Source organism: Tamandua tetradactyla, chromosome 1 (genome assembly GCF_023851605.1).
Source record: "Tamandua tetradactyla isolate mTamTet1 chromosome 1, mTamTet1.pri, whole genome shotgun sequence".
NCBI lineage: Eukaryota > Metazoa > Chordata > Mammalia > Pilosa > Myrmecophagidae > Tamandua > Tamandua tetradactyla.
In genome coordinates this window covers 161,702,456-161,727,985 of record NC_135327.1, presented here as the reverse complement: position 1 = coordinate 161,727,985, position 25,530 = coordinate 161,702,456, and the positions used below count along the sequence as shown (strand labels likewise).

The following is a 25,530-nucleotide window of genomic DNA, read 5'->3' as shown; positions in this document are numbered from 1 at the left end:
TAAATACACACACACACACACACACACACACACACACACACACCCCTACAGTAGTATTTGCAGAGCATTACTCCTTGATGCAGTCAAAATTGTAGAATCTTCTGCAGTATGATTTTGAAGCTAGATACATGTTTTTAAAGCTATCAGCCCATATGAACTTACTCAAACTTATATTTGCTCATTTTTGAGGATAGTAATTCTAGCCACTGGTTTTAATGATACTTTTAAATTTTTGTTTTATAAGATGAAAATTCACAGAGAAAAACTTAGACACTGATGATTGTTTCAGCATTTGCTCAAATTAAGAAAATCTTAAGATAATTTGTAATAAGATTCTAACCCTGGCTGTTCCTCAAGCCTCTTAACCTTATTATTAAATTAGTCCCCCTCTCCAAAGTATTACTGCTTTAAAATAACTCTTATTGGGTTACATACTTTTTGACCCATTTCTGTATTTCTTCTTGGAATCCTTTGATGAAATTGAATTAAAAGAAACTTGAGATGTAAAAGAACATTATCCCCCCCCCCATAAACAGCACAGAATTATGTCTACTTCCAAAATTAGCAGTTTCTTCTGACGCTTTCTAAGTGGGAATCCATTTTTCTGTAAAGAAGATGCTAGGCACATGGGCATCTAACATGGGGGAAGATCAGATGACCCAAATGTAAACCTTATCAGCAGGCAGTAGTAAACCCAGCTCATTATTTTCATATGCCCCTACAAGATCTTATTTGCCAACTTAAATGGGTAGCAAATAGTGCACTCTACCTTTGAACACACACACACACACACGCAGGCACACAATATCAGCAATGATGCTTGGAAATATTTACACCATTATTCTTGACTTTTAATAATAAAAATGTTTAGTTTAATTAATTGAGATTGCAAACTAATCAATTCTTACCCCAAAATACTATGCTTTCTTTAACCGTTACACTAAAAAATATGTTAAAATGCATACCACTCAAATTAGGAACTTGCTGAACACAAATGAGCACATGCACACACACACATATCACTATTTACCCAACATTTAAAAAATGTAATTTCTTTAATTAAGAAGTAATTAAAGTGATTGCTGTAACGTCTTCTAAAAACGTCAGCAGGATATGTTTAAAAGCTTTGGTCATTGTACAGCAGTGAGTCAATCTGATAATAAACTCAGAATAGATAAGGTTTGGAAGGTACTAGAAAGTTAATCTTTTCCGAGCATGCAAAATACTGAATCCACTGAAATACCTGCCAAGTGGTTGGATCCCACCAGTAAAAGATAAATAAGAGATGCTCTCTGAACACAGAATATTACTAGTTATACATTTATTCCATTTGTTACACAATATTATTACAATTGTTTCTAATATCCACTGTTATTTGACCCGTGAAGAGTTAAATTCCAGACTAACCTCAGCCAGAAGGTAATTTACACATAGGCTAACAAAGAAAATTACATGAAACATCCATTGACTGTAATAGTGTTCAAGAGTATATGTTAAAACATGATGAAAAGGTGCAAATATTGGCAATATTTAATATAATTTTTCTTTAAATCATTGAAAACCTAAAAATGACACTTGCATAATACTGCAGTCACTAGAAAAAGCCTTCATTTTAAACTTGATTCTGTACCATTCTTTTGCAAAAGTCTATAATCTGTAAGATGCAGGTGTATATTGTTTATACCAAGTGATATTTGTGTTTATATATAATTTAAGACAGTTAAATATAAACTCATGTTTTTCTTCATATAAAAATATATATAAAAATAGTGTTTAAAGGAAGTAGGTACTCATACTAAGGCACTGATCAATCAAAGTAGTTTATTTTCTATATGGTAATAGAATTGAGGTATTTGTGCATTTGGTGATTTCAGCCATGTGAATGAACCCTTTCAGCTTATTTTTCCCCCAGAAAAAAAATAATCCTTTAAGATTTGTAACTGTGCTATAGCTCACACTTTTGTATTTAGTAAATAAATTTACCATTTCAAACTTAAAATATAGAAAAGAAAGTTCTCAATAGTAGAATTAGATATGTTTTATATGTATGCTACAATTTTAATTAAAAATATTTTATCCCTACTCTAAATTTGGATTAGATGCAATTGCTCAAATTGCTCAGAAAAATCAAAATAGAGTTGCTAGTAATGTAATGCTCTTTATGGACACATACAAATGCTTTATAGAAATAATATCTATGAATTTGAGACTGCCAAATCCTTTGCAAAATATTTACATAAAATATAATTATAATCTTAAATTACATAGGGCTCTAATGGCAAACAAAATCTATCATTAATGAAACTTATAAAGTAATACATGAGGAGCCATAATTTGTTCCTCACTTTAATATATTTAATCTATTTAGACTGCAGTTAGCCATCCAAGTTTGCAGTCTAGATAGGAGGGAATGTTTGCGAAAAACACAGGGAGTGCAAGGTGAAATATACTAGTGTTTTAACCAGTATATCTAAGTACTTAAATGAAAATATTTCATTTCCTATCTCTCTCTTTCATTTCCTATCTTTCACAAAGAATTCCTTTGAATTCCCTTGTGGAGCATTCCTGTTCTTTTCTGTTCAATTATAAAACTTTAAAAAGTATAGGAAGAAATGTTTTTCATAAGCTTTAGATTCACAAAACTAAAGCCATCGTAGTGGCCATATTTTCTCCTGGTAAAGGACTTAAGTGCAATCCCTATTTACAAATGGAATGTATTAGATTTTTTTTTCCCTTTTCAGTATTACTGTACCTATAGAGACGATAACACAACATTCAAGAGCATTATCCTCCTTTTTCACATAGTTCAAGCATTTATAGTTCTCTTTACTATCACGATGCAATAGATACCTGGCCCATAGTGGTCCTAGTTTATGATTATGCTTCAAGTAATCTTTTCTGATTTTCAGGCACATATCTTGACTTTATAAAGCTGTAGAGAAAAAGTGTGTTTGACAATGTTTGTTTTCATATTGTGCATGGGTGTATATGTGTGCGATGGTGTGCATGTGTGTGCTGTCAATCCAAAATACATATGATGCACAGGACATCATTCCCAGACCAGCATCCAGGTGAGTGGCTTGTCTCCAATTCTGAATTCCGTCCTCCTGCAGAGTCTACGCTGTCCTTTTATGTGCACACATCCTGCTGAGAAGGATTTCAGAACAAACCTGATTAATTGGACCACTGACATGGTATGGTGATTGAAAACTTGTTACAGAGTCTTGTAGCCGCTGTAGTTTGCTTTGATTGCTGAAATATTTTCCCACAGTATGATTCCTTGATTGTTTCACTTTAATAATGTGGTAGTCTTTGAATAAGTTCGATTTCACTATCTGTAAATAAAAGAGTACAAAAATTAGAGAGGCAAAATCAAGGACCTTCAAGTCCTGTGAAGAGCAGTATAGCTAATTCTCAAACCCAAACAGCATCTCTAGCACACTGATGTCGCCAAAAGGGCACAGAACTCGGGTAACATGTTGGGTTTCTGCCACCTTTCTCACTTCAGGGCTGCTTTTCCCAGTGAAACTAGCCAACCGTTTCAGATGGTTTCTCTGCATGTTGCTGTGTGTGTGTGTGTGTGTGTGCACGCATGCACGCACGCACACACTCGTGTGATTTAGGCCAGGTGTTAACATATGGTCTGCCATAGCTACAACAGAGAAGACACTGGTGCCTTTGCAGGGTCACATATTCAAATACGATACTCTAAACCTGTCGTCATGACACCCTCCTATAGCATAGCAACTAAAAGTTATTTCCAGAGAAAAGGAAAATGTATTTTTTTTCCTACTGCAGAACTATAAGCTATCGTGGTCACAATTAGTGATTCATTCTCTGGGCACTTAGTAAGTTGTGGAATCTGAAGGAGCAGCCTGTGCCCTATTAATAACTTTGTACATGTTCGTATGTATGGAGATAGATTTTAAGTTAAAAAAATTTTTTAATAAACAATGCATCCACTTGCTTCAAAATTTATAAAGCAGAAAAGCATATATAATAAGTTTCCTTCCTATTGCTGTCTCCCAAATTAAGCCACTCAATCCCCTCCCCAGAGACAACATGTATTACTAGCTTCATTGTGACTGTACTTGTATAGATATTTTATGAATACCCCCACATATCAACACACAAAGATACTATATGTGTAAACAATCTTGTTTGCACATTTTGCAAAAAATTGCTTGGGGAAATTCTCTCATTGTCAGCTTTAGTCATTGGGTTAGCAGCACTCAGGTTGGTAACCACCAAAGAGGGTGGGGTGAGGTGGGGATCCGGAGAGAGATTGCAGGGGAGGACTGGACAGTAGGGCAGCATAGGAAGAGGACAGAAAATATAGGCAAAGGCGTTTTGGGTGGTTTTACAAAAGTTTAGGAATATATGAATAGAAAATCATTGCTCGCATCATTTAATGCATTTTATAGACATTTTTCTGATGCTATATTAACATACAGTATTTATTATTGATGACTAATCAAGACAACTCACATGGATTTTGTTTGTTTATTTTGCTCACATGGATTTTTAAAATTTTTGAGTGCTATATAGTGCTTTTGGTACATATTTTTTTAATCATTTGTAAGGTAATAAAAGTAAACAATTCCAAAAAACCCAAGAAAGACCACATGTATCTATTTGGGAGATTAGCATTTCTAACTGCATCACAAATGAGCATGAGTCATTTCACAAGAGCTATTCGAATGGAAATTCTGTAAAGATCTCCACCAGAATGTCAGCAGTACTGACCTTTGGGTGGAGGGGTTAGAGGTGGTTTTATTTTAAGTGTATACTTTGTAACTTTTTGCTTTGTCTTTTTTAAAAACAATGAATATGCTTTATAATCAGGAAAATGTTGAAACTATTCTCGTTTTGAAGAAAAAAGTCGAAGTAATGTGTTTTAAAACCAGTCACACCCTCCTAACCCCAAAGAAGTGATTTGTTTTCCTGAAGCTACAGGAGGTTTGCTTTCCCTTCTTAGTTCCTCACATCAAGCAACTGTTAAATCCGGTGAAATCCATGTGGGGGGTATGGTAAGAAATCCCTATGGATTGTAATTTAGGGCTCAGTTTGCAGTAGCCACTGATGAGTACTCCAGGTCCCAAGGCTGCAAGTCTTTATTTACATGCAGCTCATTCCTCCCCGCTCTATTCGGTTATACTCCAACTCTAAAGATGACAAGGTTGGGGAGGTGCATCAATGCCTTCTTGAAGCCTTTGTCCATTTTGGAGGAGGTTTACACTCGCCTGTAGTGATATTAGTGAATATTCTTAAGGAAGTTTATTTGAGAAAACACTTAGGCATAAATATAACATTCAACCCTGAAAAAATATTATTCCAGTGTTCAGAAGCCAAAATAAGGTTAATTTTGTTTATATAATTTCCTAAAATCTGGCTTTTGCAATTGCCTGATAGTCTGCAGGCTAATCATATAAAACTAGATCCAACCTTAGGCAAAAGGCTATAATTCTTCAAAAATATTTAAATACTTTGCAGGATTGAATTTAATGCGGCATTATAAATGTTGGATAATGTTAGTGTGGATGCTTATAACAGTCTTAAATGTGATCCATAAATGGGATATACAAGAATACATCTTTCAGTTGATTTGCTGAAGCATAAAGCTTCCACTAGGAAGTAATGTCAATATTTTACAAACTTGCAATGGGAAGGTTGATGGTGTGTTTCTGTTTTTAAATCACCAAGATTATTTCTGAGAAAGGAGATGGGATAGGGGGTGTCCCCAGCCTCGTTTGGTGGGGTCTGTTTAATGCCAAATATTTCCTACAGTACTGATGCTTGCATTATGCTATTCAAGATTTACTCTGGCACACTCATGCCAGTGATTGGCCTACCAACACTTGATTCAGTTTGCTTCCATTGAAAACTATATTTCAAGAAATAATAAAAGACAGCAAATTTCCCAATTCCTTTGTTAAGGCAGCATCAATCTGATACTGAAAGCTGACAAAGGTATAGAAAGAGTATTAATACAATTTTGACCTATCATCATATAAATGTAAAATATCTCTCCAAAATGCTATCGTGAATTGAATCTAGCAGCATCAGAAAAAAATCCAGCTGTATTGTTTGTTGTACCACCAGCACAATTTATTTCAGGAATGGAAAATCCTTCAATATCCCTGAAATAACTGTTACAGGAGATTACCAAAATTTGATGACTTATCCTGAAAACCCAAGGGAGTCTGCTAAAAAATAAGTAGCTATTATAAAGTTAATATTTAAAAATTTATAGTTTTTCTATATTCTATCAACAACTAATAAGAAATACATTAGAGAAAAGATTCCATTACAATATTGGAACAACTTTACTAAGTTTAACAGTGATCTATGGGATGCAGATGAAGAATTTATCAAAAGTTTAATAAGACATGAAACAAAATGTGAGCAAAATGGGAAGGCATACCATGTCAAATCTCCCCAAGTTAACTGGAGTGTTATTCCAGCTGTAACCAAGTGGGATGTGGTGGTGATGGTGAATATGACAAAGAAATTCTCACGTTTATCTTAATGAATAAATGTAGAAGAATAGCCAAGACCATTTGGGAAGGAAAACAACATCATCATCAACAGCAACAGTGATGAAAGGGGACTTTCAATACCCTATATTCATCTATCAGTATGAATCGAATTAACCTACTAAATGTTAGTTGTCACAAACTCTGTTTCTTCCTGAATTCCTGATGCCTCCCCTGGTTCTTAGACCTTTCAGTTGTTTCTTTGGGGATCTCCTTTGCATGAGAAAGTCTCAGTGAAGGTTTCTTTGGCTTCCTTACCAAAATAGAACCTTGCTTCTCCAGGAGGAATTTACTTCTTTTTCCCACCGCCCTCTCCACTAGGGGGCGGTGTACCAAGGAAGGTGGTTGGTGGTGACCATGTTCCATGATCTGTAAATCCCAGATGGCTATGTCATTCTCTGAGCTCCCCAGTGTCACTTCAGAAGCACCACTCCCATCCTAGCATTGTTCCTGCTCTTTGGAGACATGCCCTTCAGTGATCCCTTCCTCCAACACCTCCTCACTACTGCCATCCACTAACTGCCGGGGCATAGTCTTAATCTGTCGTCATTTAAGTATTAACAGGATTTTAAAAAATCAAATTCAAGTAATCACTCATCTTATAACCATTCAGAGTCTGTCAAGGGCAGGAGAAAGAAAGCAGTGGAAGAATGGTGTATTTTCTAGTGGGGGGATCTCAGATTCAGACTGAGGAGTTCAAGAACATGTTGGCATGTGAAACAAACTGATGGGCAGGCATTCCTGCTGTGCTCATTTAGTTATGGAGGTGAAGAGCCTACTAAGAAAGAACCCAAGCTCTGTCCTCTACTCCATTTCAGATACAACCTGGCATGCCTCATCTCTAGAAAGGTGAGATTACCTTACAGAAATGTATTTGCCAGGAGGTTACCGATCCTTTTGGGAGAGAACTTATCCTAAAGTAAGAAACATCCATGCACACTGCTTTGTCCCAATTACATCAATTTTGCTATCAGAGGAGAGGGGGCAATTCTAAGTTCAGGGTGTTAGTGGTTACTCAGACTGACTCCCAGCCCAGCCCTCACTGTATTCATGCCTAGGTTCCATAGTAATCAAACCAACCACAAATAAATGCTGAGTTAAATGTGTCACTAAATAACTAAGTGTTTCACTCTTTGGAGCCCAGGCCTTTGGTAACCCTCTCACTAAGAATACATCACCTATAGAGGGTTCAGCAGACAGACTTCTCATCTGCCATGCTGGAGACCTGGGTTCGATTCCCAGCGCCTGCCCATGCAAAAAAGAAAACAAGAATACATCACTATAGAGAGGTGGGTAGATGTGGAACCCTGAGAACTAGGGTAGCCAGCAACAGAGAGGGATGTGCCTGGTAGAGCAGTGAGAGAGATGGAACCCTGGTGAGCACTGGGGCAACTGCCATGCATGTGCTCTCGAGGATGCAATAAGAAATCAAAGGTGACCCCACTGTGCCTGACCAAGAGGCACAGAGAAGTGGTAGGATTGTCCTAAGGCTTATGGAAAACCCCTCCTTGGAGATTGTGAAATACTTACCCAAAGTTAAAGTTCCAAGTGAGCAGATGGAGCCCAGATTCAGGGTAAATAGGGTAACATTGAAAGTATCTGTATACTGATCTTCCCCAATACCAGAGGCCAGAATTAGGAACCCATAGTGACTAGCTCAGGAGCTAACATACTTTTCATGATCAGTAAGTTTTTTTTATGGTGCATGGTCTGGGAATCAAACCCAGGTCTCCCGCATGGCAGGTGAGCATTCTACCACCGAGCCACCTGTGCACCTGGTCAATAAGTTTTTCTTAAATTGACCACTATACTTTACCTTGTATTATTATTTGTGTTCTTGTCTAGATAAAATGTAAGTTTTTTTGTGGATAGCAACCTTAAGCATTATGTTTTCTAGAACCTGATGTAAAAAATTGGCTTTCTTAAAGGCCAAGTATAAGCAAAAGTCAACACCAAGACAGAAAGAATAAGAATATTCATTCTGCAGATTAAAATGCATTTCAGGGCGGGCCATGGTGGCTCAGCAGGCAGAGTTCTCTCCTGCCATGCCTCTGAGACCCCGGTTCGATTCTTGGAGCCTGCCCATGCAAAAAAAAAAAAAAATGCATTTCATAAACCACACCTTTTCCCTAAAAACATCTATGGAAAAATAAGGCAGTTCTAAATACAATCCAACATTATACAAATCCAGGGGCTATATATACTGACAGTTGTATAGTTTTAATAGTATGGGGCTAAAATCTAGTATATGTTTAGAATGGGGCTGCATACCAAATTGTTAGTAGAGTATCCAATGGGGAGAAGGAAGTGAGAGTTGGGAATATATGTATAGTGAAAAGGCAGGAGTTTTATTTTTATTGTATATACTTCTATATTTTAAAATTTTTGTAGAACAAGAATTCATGTAATCCTTTTGTAATGAGAAAGCTGTATCACGAAAAATTAAAATGTAATGATTTCTTTCTTCCATTTAGTATGTCCTTCTAGTCTCAGAGTCCTCTGCGTTGGGAAACACATGGAGTAATTCAGATATGGTCCCTACCCTCAAGGGGACTATATAAAGACACATGTCTAAAATACTTGAAGTAAGAGCAAGAATGGAATGACTTCAAAGGCATTGTCTGAGACAACCTCCCCAAGGTCAGGCACCATGTTGTTACCACGTAATAAATAGTTCCTTAGTACATTAAGGAGACAGTGCTAATTTATGATGGGCAGGATAATCTGTTCACACTGCTATTATTTCTTTGAATTTATTTGTAAAATTTAGTATCTGGCATTGATATCAAATTCTATCTCTGAGTTTCAAAATAATAATATTTTACCTTCTTTTATGGGTTCTAAAGTGGAAGAAAGGAGTTAGCTATATTTTAAGGCTTGGAAGTACTGTATGAGTTAAAGTTCTTTGATACCTGTACTGTAAAGAACCAATTATTTCTTTACTTTGATCTTGTGTGGAAATGTGCCCACTTGAGTCCTTTCCAAAGTCAGAGGACCATTTGGGGTTATTAAAATCCAACTAGAGTGTCAACTGCAATGTGACTTTGAAAGAGAGCTGTTAGCAAAACAAATTTCATGTTACCTTTGGGACATAATTATAGTAATAAAAAATGAGCCATTAAAAAGCATCCGTGAAACATTTAGGTACTGAAAGGGAGAGAGTAGATTCTAGATATTTGTGTAGAATAGCCACCTTGACCAGAGACAAATGCTAATGATTCTGAAGCTTCCAAATGCTTCTCTAAATCTGGTTACAGATGACTCGATCACTGAGAAAGAAACATGTCTACTTAGAGGGGAAAGAAAATGCTTCATATGATCAATAATGCAGACATATGTGATTTTAAATATGAGTGTTAAATGACAATTTATTTGCTACTTAAAAACAATCTAAAGTACTTTATTGTCTTTAGTTTTTGTTGTCTATTTTCTTTTTTGTGGATTTGCTATATCTAATTATATTTTAAAAAGTGAACAGTTATAATTGTTCACATAGTAAAGGACAACTGGTCTCATAAAGTGTGATGACCTGTTAGATCAACATTGTTCTATAATCACAAATATAAGCCTTATATATTTTTTTCTCACAGCAATGTTCAAGTTTGAGTTATTTTACATGTAGTAATAGAGTTTTACATAAAGGTTACAGTGTTTCAAAACAATTATGTACTTTTAATATATTAACTATAGAATTTCAGGAAAAAGTAATTTTGGAGCTGGAACCACGGGCTCAACTACAGAAAATTATAGGATATGAAAGATGGTCATATTGTTCCATGATTCAGTCCAGCAAGAACTGATATTCTGTGCTTTGGAGTAGGAGTGAACTTTTACTTAATAATTTCTTACATGCTTAGAGATTTCCCAAGTTTGTGATTGTAGGTTTGTCAGATTTCTGTATAATTAGCATCTTGTACACACAGACAATTTAAAGGGCCACAATTCAACTTCACTGTTTTTGACCAATGGCTATTATAAGACTTCCCAAACAAATGAAAACTGCTACAAATTATATAACAGATTTAACATTGAACCAATAAATTCATGTAACTTCAACACTCAAAATTCCCACATAAGTAATCATCAGATCAAATATATTACCATGTCAATCAACTGATGCATCTAAAACAACTCTGGATCTTCAAAAAGCCAGTACAAAAACATAAGGCTTCGTGAGTTGGAAAAGTGTTAAGCAGATTTACAAATGAAGTACCAGTCTTGGAACTGAATAATATCAAAGGAACTTCTAATTAATGATCACTGGAGCAGGCTGAAAAAGAAAGAGAGTGCTGGTTTCCTAAGGTTGGAAAATATGTAATAGACTGGGTAAACTGCTCTAATGTGTTCTTTTTAGGTAAATGTATACTACTGAAGTACTTTTTATTTGATAAAGTCATTCTGCAAAAAGGCCATTCAATTCAAGATCCAGTTATAAAATTTAGGATCAGCTCAAAAAGTAGCCTAAGAATTCACAGAAGTGGAGATAAAATGAAGTGACAAACAATAACTAGCAGCCAGTCCCTATAATTCATAATTGCATTTCAGACATGAGGCAATTTTGTCAGAGGATAGGGAATTTTTTCATTACTCCCCCCTCCTAAATATTTAATTATGGCCACATGAACATTAGCCATGTTTTGATTGAAGGGCGTCCAACTTCTGAATGGGTTAAAGATGCTGAGGATTAGGGGGGCAAAACTAAATTTTCTTTTAGAATGAGTTTTTTTTGGTGTTGCCAGATTTGCAATCATCACATTGTCTCAGTCCACCATGCCCATCCCCTGGACCTCCAAACCCCCAAGCTTTCATTCTCTGACAGTTGAGCCTATTTAACTCCTGCCTCTAGACAGAGCTCAGCTGTAGGAACAAATTCTGTTCTGAGGTGTGGAAATTGATTATAAGGAGCCATAGACTGGTAGTTTACCAATTGAAGATGAAATCAATTTGTTGGTTTTATCTTGCACTCCCATGCAATATCTAGGGCAAAGAAATGCTACCTTGTTCATCTACCAGCCCTACCAAGTATTTACCAGTATTGTTGAGCTGATGCCGTTGAATGTTTTCACATTATCTGGGGCCCTGCTCCAATGGCCCTACTTCCTCCTGTATTTTTAACCTGTTTCTTGCTATTGATTCTTTCTCATCTGTTCATAAACATGTCAAAGTTCTTCCTATTAACTACCTCTAGACCACTTTCTCCTTCTAAATTCAATATCTTCCCCCCTTTTTAAATTTTTGCTTGTTGAAAAGGATTTATTAGACCCCTTTCCTCATTTTCTATACCTCTTCAATCTATTGTAGTCTAATTCCTGCTCCCAATATTTTACCGAAACTATTCTTACTGAACAGTTCTTACTGAAACTGTCAGAAAGGACCTTCTGAATACCAAAAACAATGAATGTTTTGAAATCCTTACCTTAATGGATCTATTACATTTGACAATGTTGACCATGGTTTTCCATGGCAACACACCAAAGTTTTCCTTTGTTTGCTTTCTGAATTTGAATGTTCTTATTTCTACCAACTTTACTTACATATTGCTGATTCCAAGATTTCCTTTCTTAGCCCACAACCCTTTTCAACTTGACTCAGTTCCTCTGGATGATCTATTTTCGTAGTTTTAGGTATCTCCTATTTTATGATGACTCCCAAATCTTTGTCTCCAGCCCCAACCTGTCCCTCAAGCTTTAGACTTGTACAGCCAACTCCTGTTAGAGAGCTCCACCTGGATGTCCTAGAGGCATTTCAAATATAGCATGTTCAAAATTGAACTCATCCTTTTTTTCCCTAAGCTGTTATCTTTTCAGGTGTTCCCTGTCTCAATTGTTGGTTCAGCTCTCCAATCAGTAAACCTAGCAAGGAAGTCATCTTTGATTCTTTCTACTCCCTCATGTCATAAGACTTGCAAATATAAAATAGGGCTTGAATTTGTCCACTTCTTTCTTGTGCTTTTTGTCCCTCTCCTGATTTCGGTCTTTACCTCCTCTCACCTGATGTTTGAAAAAGTTTCCTAACTTTTTTTCCTGACTTAGTCTTCTTCAACATTTCCCTCCTTGCTGTTAGCAGGCTTAACTATTTGAAAGAAAAATGTGGCCTCTCATGCCTCTTTTCAAAGTTTTCCCATGGCTCACTATCACCTTCAGGATAAAGTCTAATCTCTTACCATGAGCCATTCCTAGCCTACTTATACAGCCCCCTTTTGTACTTGATGTTCTATAGTATACTGATTTACTTGTGGTTCCCTGGTGATAACCCATTATTTCAAAACTTCTTTTGCTCACATTGTCCCATCAGGTTCCTTCCACCCCTACCATATTAGCTTGGCTTGGCCTATTCATCCTTTAAGAATCAACTTGGGTATTTCTTCAAGAAGAGGTTCACTCAACCCCTTTACCTTTTAGATTTGGTTAGGTGCCCCTTCTTGACATTACTGCAATATCCTATACCTATCGCTAAAATTCCATTTAGATTATTGTTTCATCATATTGGTATTTATATTTCTCCCTCCCTCAACTGCAATGTCTTGAGGGCAGAGTATGTCTTATTTATTTTTTCATCACTACTGTTTAGTTCAAGAACATGAAACAAATGTTGCATGATTAAATAAAAGAATAAACAAAGTCAAGACAACTGGAAATGAGTGTAGGAAAAAGACTTGGAGAATATTTAGGAGGTAAACAACACTTAGTAACCGGCTGGCTGAGAGCTGTCAGGGTTTTAGAGAAACACAAGGAATGAAGGATTTTTCTAGTTGAAAGATGGCAGTTCAATAGAGCAAATTAGGAAATGCCAGAGAGGAAGGAAGTCTAAAGGAAACAGAGTTTGTGATCCTAACGGGAGCCCTAAAAGGTGTTCTTCTGGCTCCTTTTAAGCAGTTGATACAATGCTTCCATAGAACAGATACAGAAATATCTGTTGAATTAAACTGTCATTGCTGGTTTATTAAAAATAAATCCACTGATGGTTAAAATCTGGGATCTGCTATATTAGCCAACTACATTTGGATCATTTGTTCTTATTTTCTTCCCCAAAGCCATTGCTTCCATTTTTTTAAATAGATGCATTTAAAAGATTTCTTTTTAAATATATATGTTTAGCTAATTAACTTAATAGTTTGAAGAAGAAAAACTTTAGGCTCACAATACAAAAGGAAAACATTTCTAAGTTAGATAATATTTTACTTATTTAAGATTAAATAAAAAAAGAGTACAAGAGGAACATTAAATAATTATGAGAAATGATCTCTGACAAAGCACTGAAAATCCCTTTTTCTTTCTATCATGCCAGAGTTGAAGGCAAACTGCTGCTCTTGGTGCTACATGGTTCTGCCAGAGAATTTTTGTTGACTGAGTCAAAAGCTTTGGTTATATCTGCCAGAAAGCAGAGATATTAAGTCTGTATAACCAAGTAGGCTAATTAATAACTTTATTACAATTGCTTGTGGATTTGCCCCTTCCGCCGTCAGTTTTGGGCTGATAATATTATCACATCCATTCCACTTTTAGTTTGCTCACAGTAGATGCTTGCCACATAATTAAAGGCACCATTCAAAAAAATCTCTTGGGCAAGAGTTACCTGGATCCTGTTTGTTGTCCTTCATAAATATTGGGAAAACAATATTCCATTTCCATGTATAAAGAGAAACACTTGCTTTTCTAATCAGCAGAAACAAAGTATTCAAAATTGATGCACACCAGCTGGGAAACTATTTATAGATTTGTAGCGATAACATATTCTCCCTTGACGCCTTGACAGATGAAAGAGTCACCTTGGACCATTTAGCCTCACCTATGGTAACAAGAGCTCGCTGAATCAGGTTTGTTATGTCTATGAAGATACTCCAACCACAAACCAAAGAGCGAACATCAAGATCTTTCTATAATCATTAAACTAATCCTTCTCGGGTATTGGTGACATTATTGTAGGAATGGTTTAATTGAATGGCAGAGGGTACAAGACCCCCGCACCAAAGTTTCCATGATTCTAATTCAGCTGATTTCAATTTCTGCTATTATTGCATGACATACTTTCTTTGTAGTCTTATAAGATCAAGAGTTCAGAGGGAAAAGTGGTTAGGAACAGAATTTCTGTCCTTAAATATTTTGCCATGAGACAAGTAATCAGCTTTTTCCTGCTACATTCATTCTCAAACCATCCTTTACAATGTGCTTTCGATTTTTAAATTTTTTTGAGTGGTTTATAATAAGCTTACAGTGACTTAAGATTTTGGGTAATGATTTAGAGAGATTGTAAAACATCAGTGTCAGCACTAGATATTTCCTAAGGTACAAGTGGCACAAATTGTTCAAGAATTAAGCAACAATTCTGCTTAAGTGATGAATAGGTTTAGAGACTGTGAAGAAAGAAGTCAGTTGAGAAAGATGATCTTATCAGTTTTGTGTTCTAACTGGAAAGGAAAATTCTCCCAGAAGCATACTTCAGTTCAAACATGAACACTTCAAAATGGATACCGCTTCTCCAGAATCGACTGAGATAACATGGGGAGGTCTATAGGGCTTGTCATCGAGACAGCATACATTAGAAATAGAGTTAAGAATAAGAAAATTGTGCATAATAATTGCATACAAAATTAGAAAGTAAAATACATGAATTTATTGTACCTGCATGCACAAATCATGATTATGCAAATCAAGAATTGTTTTTATTAATAATAATTATGTCAATAATCAAGTTCTGATGGTTCAAAGAATCTTTTTTGCGGCTCTCAAATTCCATGACTATGAGTGCAAACTGGTTACAGGAGATAAATGTGATGCAATCATGTGGGGAAGGCATCTTCTGTTTTTAATTGGAGCCATGCTGGAAATCACTGGAGAACATCTCCTTTTTAGGTTTCCAGAGCACTAAAGCCAAAAAAGAAAAACAGACACCCACCCCCAAAATCCTAATTGAAGACACATTATGTAAAAATAAATAAGTAAATAAATAAGTAAACAAAACAACCTTTCCTAAAAGAGCCAAAACAAACCATCCAACCTTTCTTTAGAAAGGAAAAACACAATCTCTGTGTTGTCTTTCAATGTCCCTGTTATCTGTGGTTTGGCAGCCTTTGGCTTGCTTTTGTGGCCAACTGTGATCCTGAGCTAGCTCAGCTGCAAGCTTGTTGTTTCACCCTCTCCCAGAATACCCAGTCTTGACTGCTTGCAAACAGGAAAGACTGTAAGGGTTGTATATTTTCTTGTGGAAGAACCAAGTAGACATACAATATTTTACAGCTTAAAAACCTGTCTGCAACAGTATGGCTAAGCTTCAAACTACTAGATCAAAACTTAAAAATGTCATGCCAACTGTACAGTACTGTGGCTATGGGATCTCACTCTCTGAAATGAAGGTGCATCGATCAAACAAGAGGATAATGTGAATTCATCAGTGGATCATGCAGAAGAACTAATGCAATCTCACTCACTTTTTTGTATCTGTGCAAATCTAGAGACCAGAAAGGATTCTGATAGTCAGCTAAGGGCTGAGAACCAGAATCAGGAGCCTCACTAATCACCCCACTAATGAATGCATTCACATTTTCAAAAGGTGCCGTGCAAGCAAAACTGAATCAATACTATCTTACAGGTTTACAATATGAACTCTTTCCATCTCAGTTTCAGCTGAAGCTCCCTGGGCCTAAAGCAAAACAACAGTGACTATACTAGGTAATCTCATTTTCTAAAGCAATATCTGGACTGCCTAAGCAGACCTTGCAATAGTATAGATATAATCGATTTGGAAAACACTTGCTTCATAAAAAAACTTGGGAGACCTAGGAATAAGCAAGAAAAAAGTTTCTGTGTGACAAATCTTCCAAGTTCTTTGTGGTTTGCCTTCCCCGGTGGAGTTGCTTCACTCTTACTTTAAGCCAAGTGAGAGAGGGCTTCAAGAGACTGACTTGGGAGCTGAACATGGTTCCTGGGGGTTTGGGAAGCCTAAGAACTGGTATGAACAACTGTAGCTATAAATCAGCTGTAAGGTGGCAGAGAGTGAGAATGAAAGAGACAGGACTGCAGTGGCAGCTAACTATGTTTCAGCAATGACACAGCAAGGGCAAGAATGTATGAGTGTTTCTAGTCTAACAAATGTGGGCCATGGAGTATGACAAGCCTAGAGTCATTTTGAAAATATTCTAAGAGGATGCCTAGAAGGACAATGTTGAACCCCAAGAGAGGAAAAGACAGTTGATTCCAAGGGGCCAAGGAAGGAATTCAGATGCAAATGAGTTACTGCGTCTGTCAAGAGGGCCCCAGTGGGGGTGTCTTCAGTCAGGTCCACGTAAGCATCCGAAAAAGAATCAGAATGCTATATCCAGAGAGCACATTGTGGGATTATGCCTGCTGTAGTCCAGTAAAACCTTTCTTCTCTTTCACATTCTCTCCTTACACCTATCCATTGCAGGGAGGGGTAGAAGAAGCAGAGTAGTAAAGCAAGATGGGAAAATAGCAAAGAAACCTCCTGCTTCCTCTCCCCTACTTTAGGCTTTTGATTCTGAGTCAGTCCTGAGCTGGGGGAAGGGAATGATTTATAAAATTATGACACAAGACTGGACAATTTTAGTACTGAAGTGATACTTTTCCTATGCCTAAAAGTAATTAGATCACTTTTATTGTTTGAAGGTTATTTAAAAATAATGGGATCTACCTAAGATTTTACTCGAGATAGGGAGAAATTTGAGGGTGTGCTTGATTGAATTATGTACTCCAACAAAAAGACATGCTTTTAATCTTAATCCATGTTCCTGTGGTTTGAACCCATTTGTAAATAGGACCATTTTAAAATGTCATTGTAAATTAAGGTGTGCCCAAATTGAATCAAGGGGGTCTTAATCTGTATTACTGGAGCCTTTTAAAGAGAGGAAATTCAGACATACTCAGTCAGTAGAAACCAGAAACTGGAAGAGATCAGAAGATGTAGAAGCCCAGAGTCAGAGAAAGCAACAAGAGGAGACCAGGAACATTGGCATATGACAGAGGCAGAGATGCAAGTCAAGGAATCTCAAGGATTGTGACAAGCCATCAATAGAATGCCATTAACTCTGAGAGGAAGCATAGCTTTGCTGATGCCTTGATTTGGAACTTCTGGCCTCTAAAACAGTGATCTAAGAAATGTTTATTGTTTAAGCCTACCCGCTGTGCAGTATTTGTCATAGCAGCCCTGGTAAACTACGGGTCTGGAAGGATGGAAGGGAAAAGAATAAAATTATTTTCTGCTATCATTTTTATCAGCTAAGCCTATTTAATTACAGATACAAACAACATAATGTTCACCACGTGAGCGGGGAGTGGGGTAAGTGGGGAGGGAATTACTCCAATGCAGGCACTTCTGTTAGAAACCAATGGGGGAAGATCATTCATTAGCTTAGTACATTCAGTAGGCTTGATTTTAAAGCAGCCTCCACTGAAGAAGTTTGTCATCATATTTGATGAAATTCTTGGTGGGAAGGCTTGGAATCAATTAGAGACAACAAATGCTCTCCAGGTTCCCATTTTCCTACCAGCATTGACCAGGGAATCCTCATTTTGAAGTGTCTCAAGGAACACTAATTTTTAACACTTTATTTTGCAGTGCCTAGAGTTGTAATTATTACATACTTTGGTTGAATGATAATGAACACATCAGTTAATCTCCTCCAGACTTAGTTTTTTCATGCAAAATAAGACTGACAAGAAGAAATTAAAGACACAAGAAATTTTAAAAAATTAAAAATGACAAAATTCAGAGAGCTAGGATAAATACCTCATGGAAATGGCATCCACATTTCCCCTGCAGAAACTCTTTGTATCGCCCCATTGTTATAGTGAACGTATCAACCACTTCATAGCCATATTTTTTTGCAGCATCCAGAATAATCAAATTTTCTTTCCATAAATTCTGTACTTCATTCTGAATTGCAAAGCAGAAGAATGAAGACTGTTATTAACAGAGGATTGTTTTACGATATAATAACTCAAGCAGAAATCATATAAATGTCATCATTTTTAGAAAAATTGGTCATATTATGAGATAATTAATTTCACATGCATTTCTTAAATAAAGATGTGTTCTAATGTTTTTACTCAAAAATATATTTATATTTTTATGTATATATAAAATATAAATATCTATTTGGACACACAGTTCTGAACTTCCCCTTTCATGAATATAGTTAGATTTATTGCACACAAAGACCCATCAAAATATCTAAAATTCTCAACTTAAAAACTAAGATTTGAAAAATCAAAATTGCAATCTTCACTTATTTGGATTGCCTTCGTGTAACCATTTGGATATTAATTAGTGTCTGCTTTGTGCTTAGTTCTGTGCTAAGGGATTTGAAAATAAGGATGAGTATATCATGGTCCCTGCTTTTAAGACATGGCATTCTCATAGGAGAAACAGATGTATCAACATTTAGAAAGTCCTTTATTGGAGGTAAATGTACCAGACTCTGGGCCAGCAGAGAAGTAGGAGTAGTACTGCCAGGGACAGAGTCCCAGCCAGACAGTAAAGCTTCCAGAGGGGTTTCATGAACAGAGTCTCCAGGCAGGTTTGCCATTAGATTGGGGATGAGGAAAGTAGGAAAGGAGTGTGCTTCAGGGAGCAGCAGAGTTGAGTGACGTCTCCAGCTGCTGCCCTGTGGATCACATTCCCTCTATTGTCTACCCCACCTTGTCCCAGGTAATGATCCAGTATTTTGAGAGCTCTAGTTCAGTCTGAGACACTTGCTACTCAATCCTTCCTTCTCCCTCTCCTTCCATATCAGCTACATTATAGTTAAACACAGACCCCAGGATACAGTAGACACTAAAAACAATTTGGCCCATGACTCCATGATGTGTATTGGATGCTGATGCATGAAGCTCTCTCTGCCTACTGAACTCTTTCCTTTATGCTTTCCAGGCATCCCACCCAATAATTCCCTAATTTGGTTAATCCTGTCTTGGTGCTTATTTCTTGGAGACCCCAAACTGAAACAGGAAGGAAACACCACTTCCCTCCCCTTTCTCAAAGGGCAAAAATGATTTCATTTTCCAAATAAAAGAAGCAAATAATGATTTATTTTGTTAGTCCAAGTTCAAAGTCAAAGAAGTACAAATATATCTAACTTTCTATTCTCTCCACTGGACTTGCATGGCTATTTTTATGTGACATTCAAACAAGAGTGTCTTCTGTGAAATAAAGGTAGTTAAAAGAAGATGTTGATAAAGAAGAAATCTTGGAGGCAAAGAGATAGATGCTAGTTTGGTCTATGCTTCAAAGAGTATATGCTCCGTATTGTTTGTAGGCACTTTGTTGCCCAGTTAAAAGTATTTTCTCAACAGTAATATGTCTAATTTCTAAGATACATGGAAGAAATTTACAGTGAGGAGATTTTAAAGAAAAGGTTGATTCCTTGGGAAACAAACTCTGAGACAAAAATTTGAGTGCAGGAGACTTATAATAGAGCACCCTTTGGATCTACAACCAAAAGGGAGTGAGAGAAGCAGGGTTAGGCAGAAGGAGATGCTGAACTAAAATGCAGCTACAACAGGCAACTTCAATGCAAAACGCATGGCAAAAAGGGTCAAAGGTCCCTTTTCCCAATACATAGCTGCCTCAACTTCTTCAGCTACCCTAGATGTTAAATGCCTTGACTGACTTTTAATTATCTTAATCCCCTCCTGACTCCAAGAGGCTGGATTTGGGGGCTTTACTTTGGCCACCTTCTACCAGTTCTCTTGTTTTTGTATTAAGAGATATGGAGTCCAGGCAGGCAAAGTTTCAGGAAAAGAGAAGGGATAATTTGTGTTGGGAAGAACAAGGAATACTCAGCACTGACACAAAAATAAATCTCACCCTGATTCATATTAGAATAGCATTCTCCTTTTTTCCCAGTTCTCAGTGAGGCCCTGAACCCTGACTGTGATTGCAAAGAAACCCAGGCTGTCTGTAAACCCTCCCTTGCTTGTGCAAGAACAGCTGGTTTCTTACCTAAGGGCATTATCTTTCTCTTCTTTATTGAATCTTCTAATTTGCTATCTCTTACAAAACCCGTCGGAGCCCCCTGCCCACCCAACTCCATTCACTTCTGAATATCCAACCAGATAAAAAAGTAGCAATACTACTTCAAAGATTTTTTTAAAACAATCAGTCAGAATCAGCTTTCCCAAAGGACTCATTGATATTGACAATTCCATTAGTGGTTTCTGCAAGAACTTAAACAAATCATAACCTTTTGTACAGTCTTTATAAGAAATGTAGGAAACAGGGCAGGCCATGGTGGCTTAGTGGCAGAATTCTCGCCTGCCATGCCAGAGACCCGGGTTCAATTCCCGGTGCCTGCTCATGCCATAAATAAATAAATAAGTAGGAAACATCAATAGGGTAAGGGACTACTCAAAGTATAATCTCCCTCCTATACCCCTCAGTTCTTTATTTTTTGTTCATGACTTGGTAGCCCCTTTCTTCTTTCATAAACTCAACACACTTTGGAATATATCTTTGGGCTACTTGTCTCCAGTAATGATTAGAACTGATTTGATATCTTAATCCTTAGGTATACTTTCTCCTTTGATTCAATTGTATTATGGAGTGATTGCATTGGGAAGGTTGTATCATAGAGTTACCTTTGGGTCCTTTTTCAGACACCAGTAGAGATCCCAATAGGAACCACATAGTTCAAATTACTAGGAGGAAATGAGCTTACCTGTGTTAAGAAATGCACTCCATTCACTGGCAGATGAAATCCAATTCCTAAAGTTTTGATGACCACCAGGATATTTTGTAAATTTTCTCTGAATGAAATAGAATTCTAAGGTCACAAACTTAGATTGCATTTCTAGATTCACATGAACAAATATAGTGGAAGTCTTTTAGAATTGTGATAATTGGCATATAGGACTGAATTCATACTTTATAGGCTTAGTGTAATTAGTTTTTTTCTATACAGTTTTATGTATCAGTGTACATATTTTGATCTGTAATAAATGTACATTTGGATACTGAAGATACGTGTTGTAATTAGATACAAAAGTATTTTGAAATATTTTAAACTGGACTTTAAGTATTAACTTCTAAATTACAAGTTGTTCTTTAAATAAAATCTTGATTGTTTCTTTTACCTAGAAGACTAATGAGCATTGTTTTTTTTTTTTTGAAATTTACCTCTTCAAAACCTTGTGAATAATTTGCAAGTGATTGGAATTAAGCCATTGAACACCACCAACAACTAATACAGTCTGGCCGGTATTCTCCAGGGGATGTGATCTGAAATCCAGAAAGAAAAACAACACATGTTGCCTTAAAACAGCTGGTAAACATTTTAACAGCATTGCCTTACATCTCATTGAACCATATCAGGCATCCTAATCATAGGGCCACCTTGTCATTTCCAACTCAGTTTCAGCCATATTACTCGGTATCTAAGCTTTTCAGCACATTTGATGTGCAGTGAACAATTACAATGGCCAGCAAAACAGCAGTATATTGTGGTATTATGCTATTCACAATGGCCCCATTGTACCTTTGCAAGAGATGTTCAAGTGCTTTTTCAAAGGTTGGTCTCAATGAAGGGCTTATCCAGAACTGCGGGTAGTAGGAATAACCAATCAAAGTCTTCCCCCCATTGACGTTGTGGTAGAATTTAGTGCCGTGCACCTTCTGCCATTCCTGCAAGGTTTCATTCAGTCTCTCGATGAGATAATACATTATACCTCTATTGGTTGAATCTCCAATGAAAAGAATCTATAAATTAAGAAAAAGTATTTGTTTTCACATTTCCTGTTTACATGGTATAGGCGATAGTCTAAAATAACTAATTCTTTGAATGTTCATAAAACCATTGTCTATTTGAAGGACAGCCCTTCAAATTGTTAAAAATCACCTTCATCATATTCTTTCTCAAACCCATGTATTTCCCTCTCTCCCCTGTTCCAATAATGACATCACTACTGACCCATTAACTAAAGTTCAACACTTTTTGCTTTGTTACCTTTCTCCCTTGTGTTCTTTATTTTATCATCTATTCATTTTACAAGTCTTATGGATTCATATAAACAGGAAGTATTTCAGTGCTATAGGAATACTCAGCTTTTCTAGTCTAGTCTCTTTACTTTATGGATGAAGTAACTGGGAATCCACAGATCCTAGGTAGCTCAATAAAGTTCATGCCACCATTTGAGAAAAGCATTGCAGGACTAGAACCTGATTTGTTGAACAGCAGTCAAGTTCCCACAGTGCATATCCCTGTGCCATTTGCCCTCCAGTGATGCCTTTTGTGCCCACCATGTCATTTCCATTCATTCCGCCACCTCACCCTTGCTTTTAGGGCCCATTGCATCAAAACTGCTTGATTGTTACATTCTCAAAATGTGTCTTCCTTCTTGCAGAATGTCTGCCCTCTAATTCTGTCTACATATTATATTGCTGAGATAAATTTCCAAATGTCCTGCTCTGGTCATCTTATTTGTGTGATCAAAAATTTTATTGGATTCTCATTTTTTACAGAATCAGATCTAAAATATTTAGGTTCAGTTAACATTTACTAAATTCCTGTTGCATATCAGACTTTGCTGGATGGAGATTTCATATAGAATACTAACATTTAATCTTCTCAGTTGTGAGGTTTGAATCATTATCTTTGGTTTCACAGGTGTGGAATTTGAGGCTAAGGGACACTGAGGTCATAAATCTGGTAAATGGGGTCATAGGGCTCTCAAACCATGTTCCTTTGATTCTAAGTGAAGAGGCCCCATTATCTCAATGGTTCTCTCATATAAGCAAGTCAAAGGTCTGCTTTTTCACTGAATATGATTTGCACTCAGCAACATGTTTTACCTTGTGCTAATCCCTCTGCCTTGAAAGCTCCTCCCTCTGCAACTCCACCTGCCTAAGTGCTATGCCACCTTCAGAAATGCACAAAAATCAACTCTACTAACAGGTTGATCCACAGCCTAGAGCCAGAATTACTCTCAGTTCTCTGTGATTTCATTGCATTTTGATGTCCATTATAGATGTTATCAATGTGTACATGGAATTATAGCTATGTCTGTACAGAAAGAACACTGAATTTCTGTATTGTGGGTTATAATGAAAGACATTGATGTTTAGAGAAATCAAAACACCTGCATTTGCTGCAAAGAGAAAAAAAGTGTAGATTTTTTGTGTGGAGTTCTAAGAAGATAACAGCCCACTAAAGAATATGAGGCAATATAGGGTCACGTTTAAGGAATCTTACATATTGCCATTTATTAATGAGAGAATCTTAGACAAATTCTTTGACTTCTGTGAGTATATACTTCCTTTATGTGTAAGGTAGAGAAAAAAATAGTACAATCTCAGAAGACTTATATGGGATTTTAACTAATGGCATACAGTAATCACACAATTAAGGCATAAGGAAGACAAGCAGCATTTATTTAGTTCTTTCAATTGCCTCACACTAATTAGACACTTTAAATTTATTAGCTTGTTTATAGAAAACTTGAAGATGGGAAATAAATGTTGAAGCAGTCACGATCCCGCCCTACTGGCACTGACCCCCAGCAGGACCTGTAGGGTCGTTGGAGAAACTGAAGCTCTAGATGGAGGCCTGGAAGAAAGATCACTAATGGAAGCAAACCAATACTCTCGGGACTGGTCCTTGGCTTCTCCATTGGTGATTGGTGACAACTGGCAAGAACTTCATGAATAGGAGGACAAAATGTCACACCATCTGTGCTGGCTTGAATCTGTGGTGGACCCCAAAATACTCATGTCCTTTAACCCTCAATTCAATATTGCTGGCTGGAAGCTTCTTAATTGTTCCCTTGGAGAAGTGACCCACCCAATTGTGGGTGGTAACTTTTGATCAGATAGCTTCCATAGAGTTGCGACTCCACCCATTAATCCTTTAAAAGAGGAAATATTTTGGAGAGAGTCCCTGCTGTTGAGCCACGAGAAAGCCGGCAGATGCCGCCATATTCACCATGTGCCCTTCCAGCTGAGAGAGAAACATTGGACATCAATGGCCTTCTTAAAGGAAGGTATCTTTCCCTGGTTGCCTTAGATTGAACATTTCTATAAATTTGTTTTAATTGGGACATTTTCTCAGCCTCAGAACTGTAAACTAGCAATTTATTAAATTCCCCTTTGCAAAAGCCATTGTATTTCTGGTATATCGTATTCCAGCAGCTAGCAAATTAGAACACCATCATTTTCAGAACAAAGTCTTCCAGACTGCAAAAATCTAAAAGGAATTTTCCACTCTAGTATAGACACAGCTCTGGGAAGGTATATTCTCTAGAGGATTATTTAATCCCAGTGCCTTTTACTGAAAGGAAATGATAGAATGTGACTAAAATAAAAATGCAGTTGTGATTTTAAGGTTGGTTTTTCTGTAAGCAAAGCTGCTTTGTAAGAGGTTAATTGGTATTCCTAGTTGAAGAGTTTCAGACTTGAAAGTCTCAGCAATTTTAAGTACATACACACAATTTTAAAATAATACAAAATAAAGGGTGATTTTTTTCAAAATTCTCCAAAATTTGGAGATTGTTTTGAAAAGATAACTTGCACTTTCAAAGATCTAAATTACCATGACAAATTCTTATGAGTAGACATTTAATTTATATACAGCATTTCTCTCCCATGTGAAAAATTATCTTACATTAGCGTACACAGGTATTGAGTGGCACAAGCAATCAAACAGTAAGCCTATGTAAAAATAATCAAACTTTGGTAATGAAAAATTAAAATCTACTTTTCTTCCTACCAAAGTATCAAAGATTTTAAAAGTTCCAGTGATATTAAGAGTCCAGGGATTTAGACTCATTCATATAATACTATGTAAGCACCATGAGGGTAGGATTTTTATCTTCTTTTTTAATGCTAAATCCTCACTTTCCAGAATAGTATGTATCACAAAGTAGCTTCTCACTAACCATTTATTAAAATGAATGTATTTGTACTTTGCTGTTGGGAATATAAATCAGCAGCATTTTTAGTAACTCCACTTCTAAGATATATTTAAGCAGGTTTATGAAAGATAATTTAA

At 36.6% G+C, this 25,530-nt stretch overlaps 1 protein-coding gene across 5 annotated transcripts in view; it reads right to left on the bottom strand.

The window, feature by feature from the left end:
• Positions 1-2,904: 2,904 nt before the first annotated feature.
• CPED1 (cadherin like and PC-esterase domain containing 1) overlaps positions 2,905-25,530 on the bottom strand; it is a 295,057-nt gene continuing 272,431 nt past the window's right edge. For 4 of the 5 annotated variants that reach the window (XM_077117962.1, XM_077118089.1, XM_077118173.1 and 1 more), the window contains 5 exons: positions 22,024-22,244; positions 21,666-21,767; positions 21,208-21,295; positions 18,279-18,425; positions 2,905-3,335 (listed from right to left, as the gene is read on the bottom strand). In XM_077117962.1, the coding sequence (XP_076974077.1) occupies positions 3,117-3,335; positions 18,279-18,425; positions 21,208-21,295; positions 21,666-21,767; positions 22,024-22,244 (777 nt within the window). In that variant the 3' untranslated portion in view covers positions 2,905-3,116. Of the gene's footprint in view, positions 3,336-10,637; positions 10,807-18,278; positions 18,426-21,207; positions 21,296-21,665; positions 21,768-22,023; positions 22,245-25,530 lie in introns of all 5 variants that reach the window. The other variant, XR_013158483.1, reaches the window with a different exon arrangement.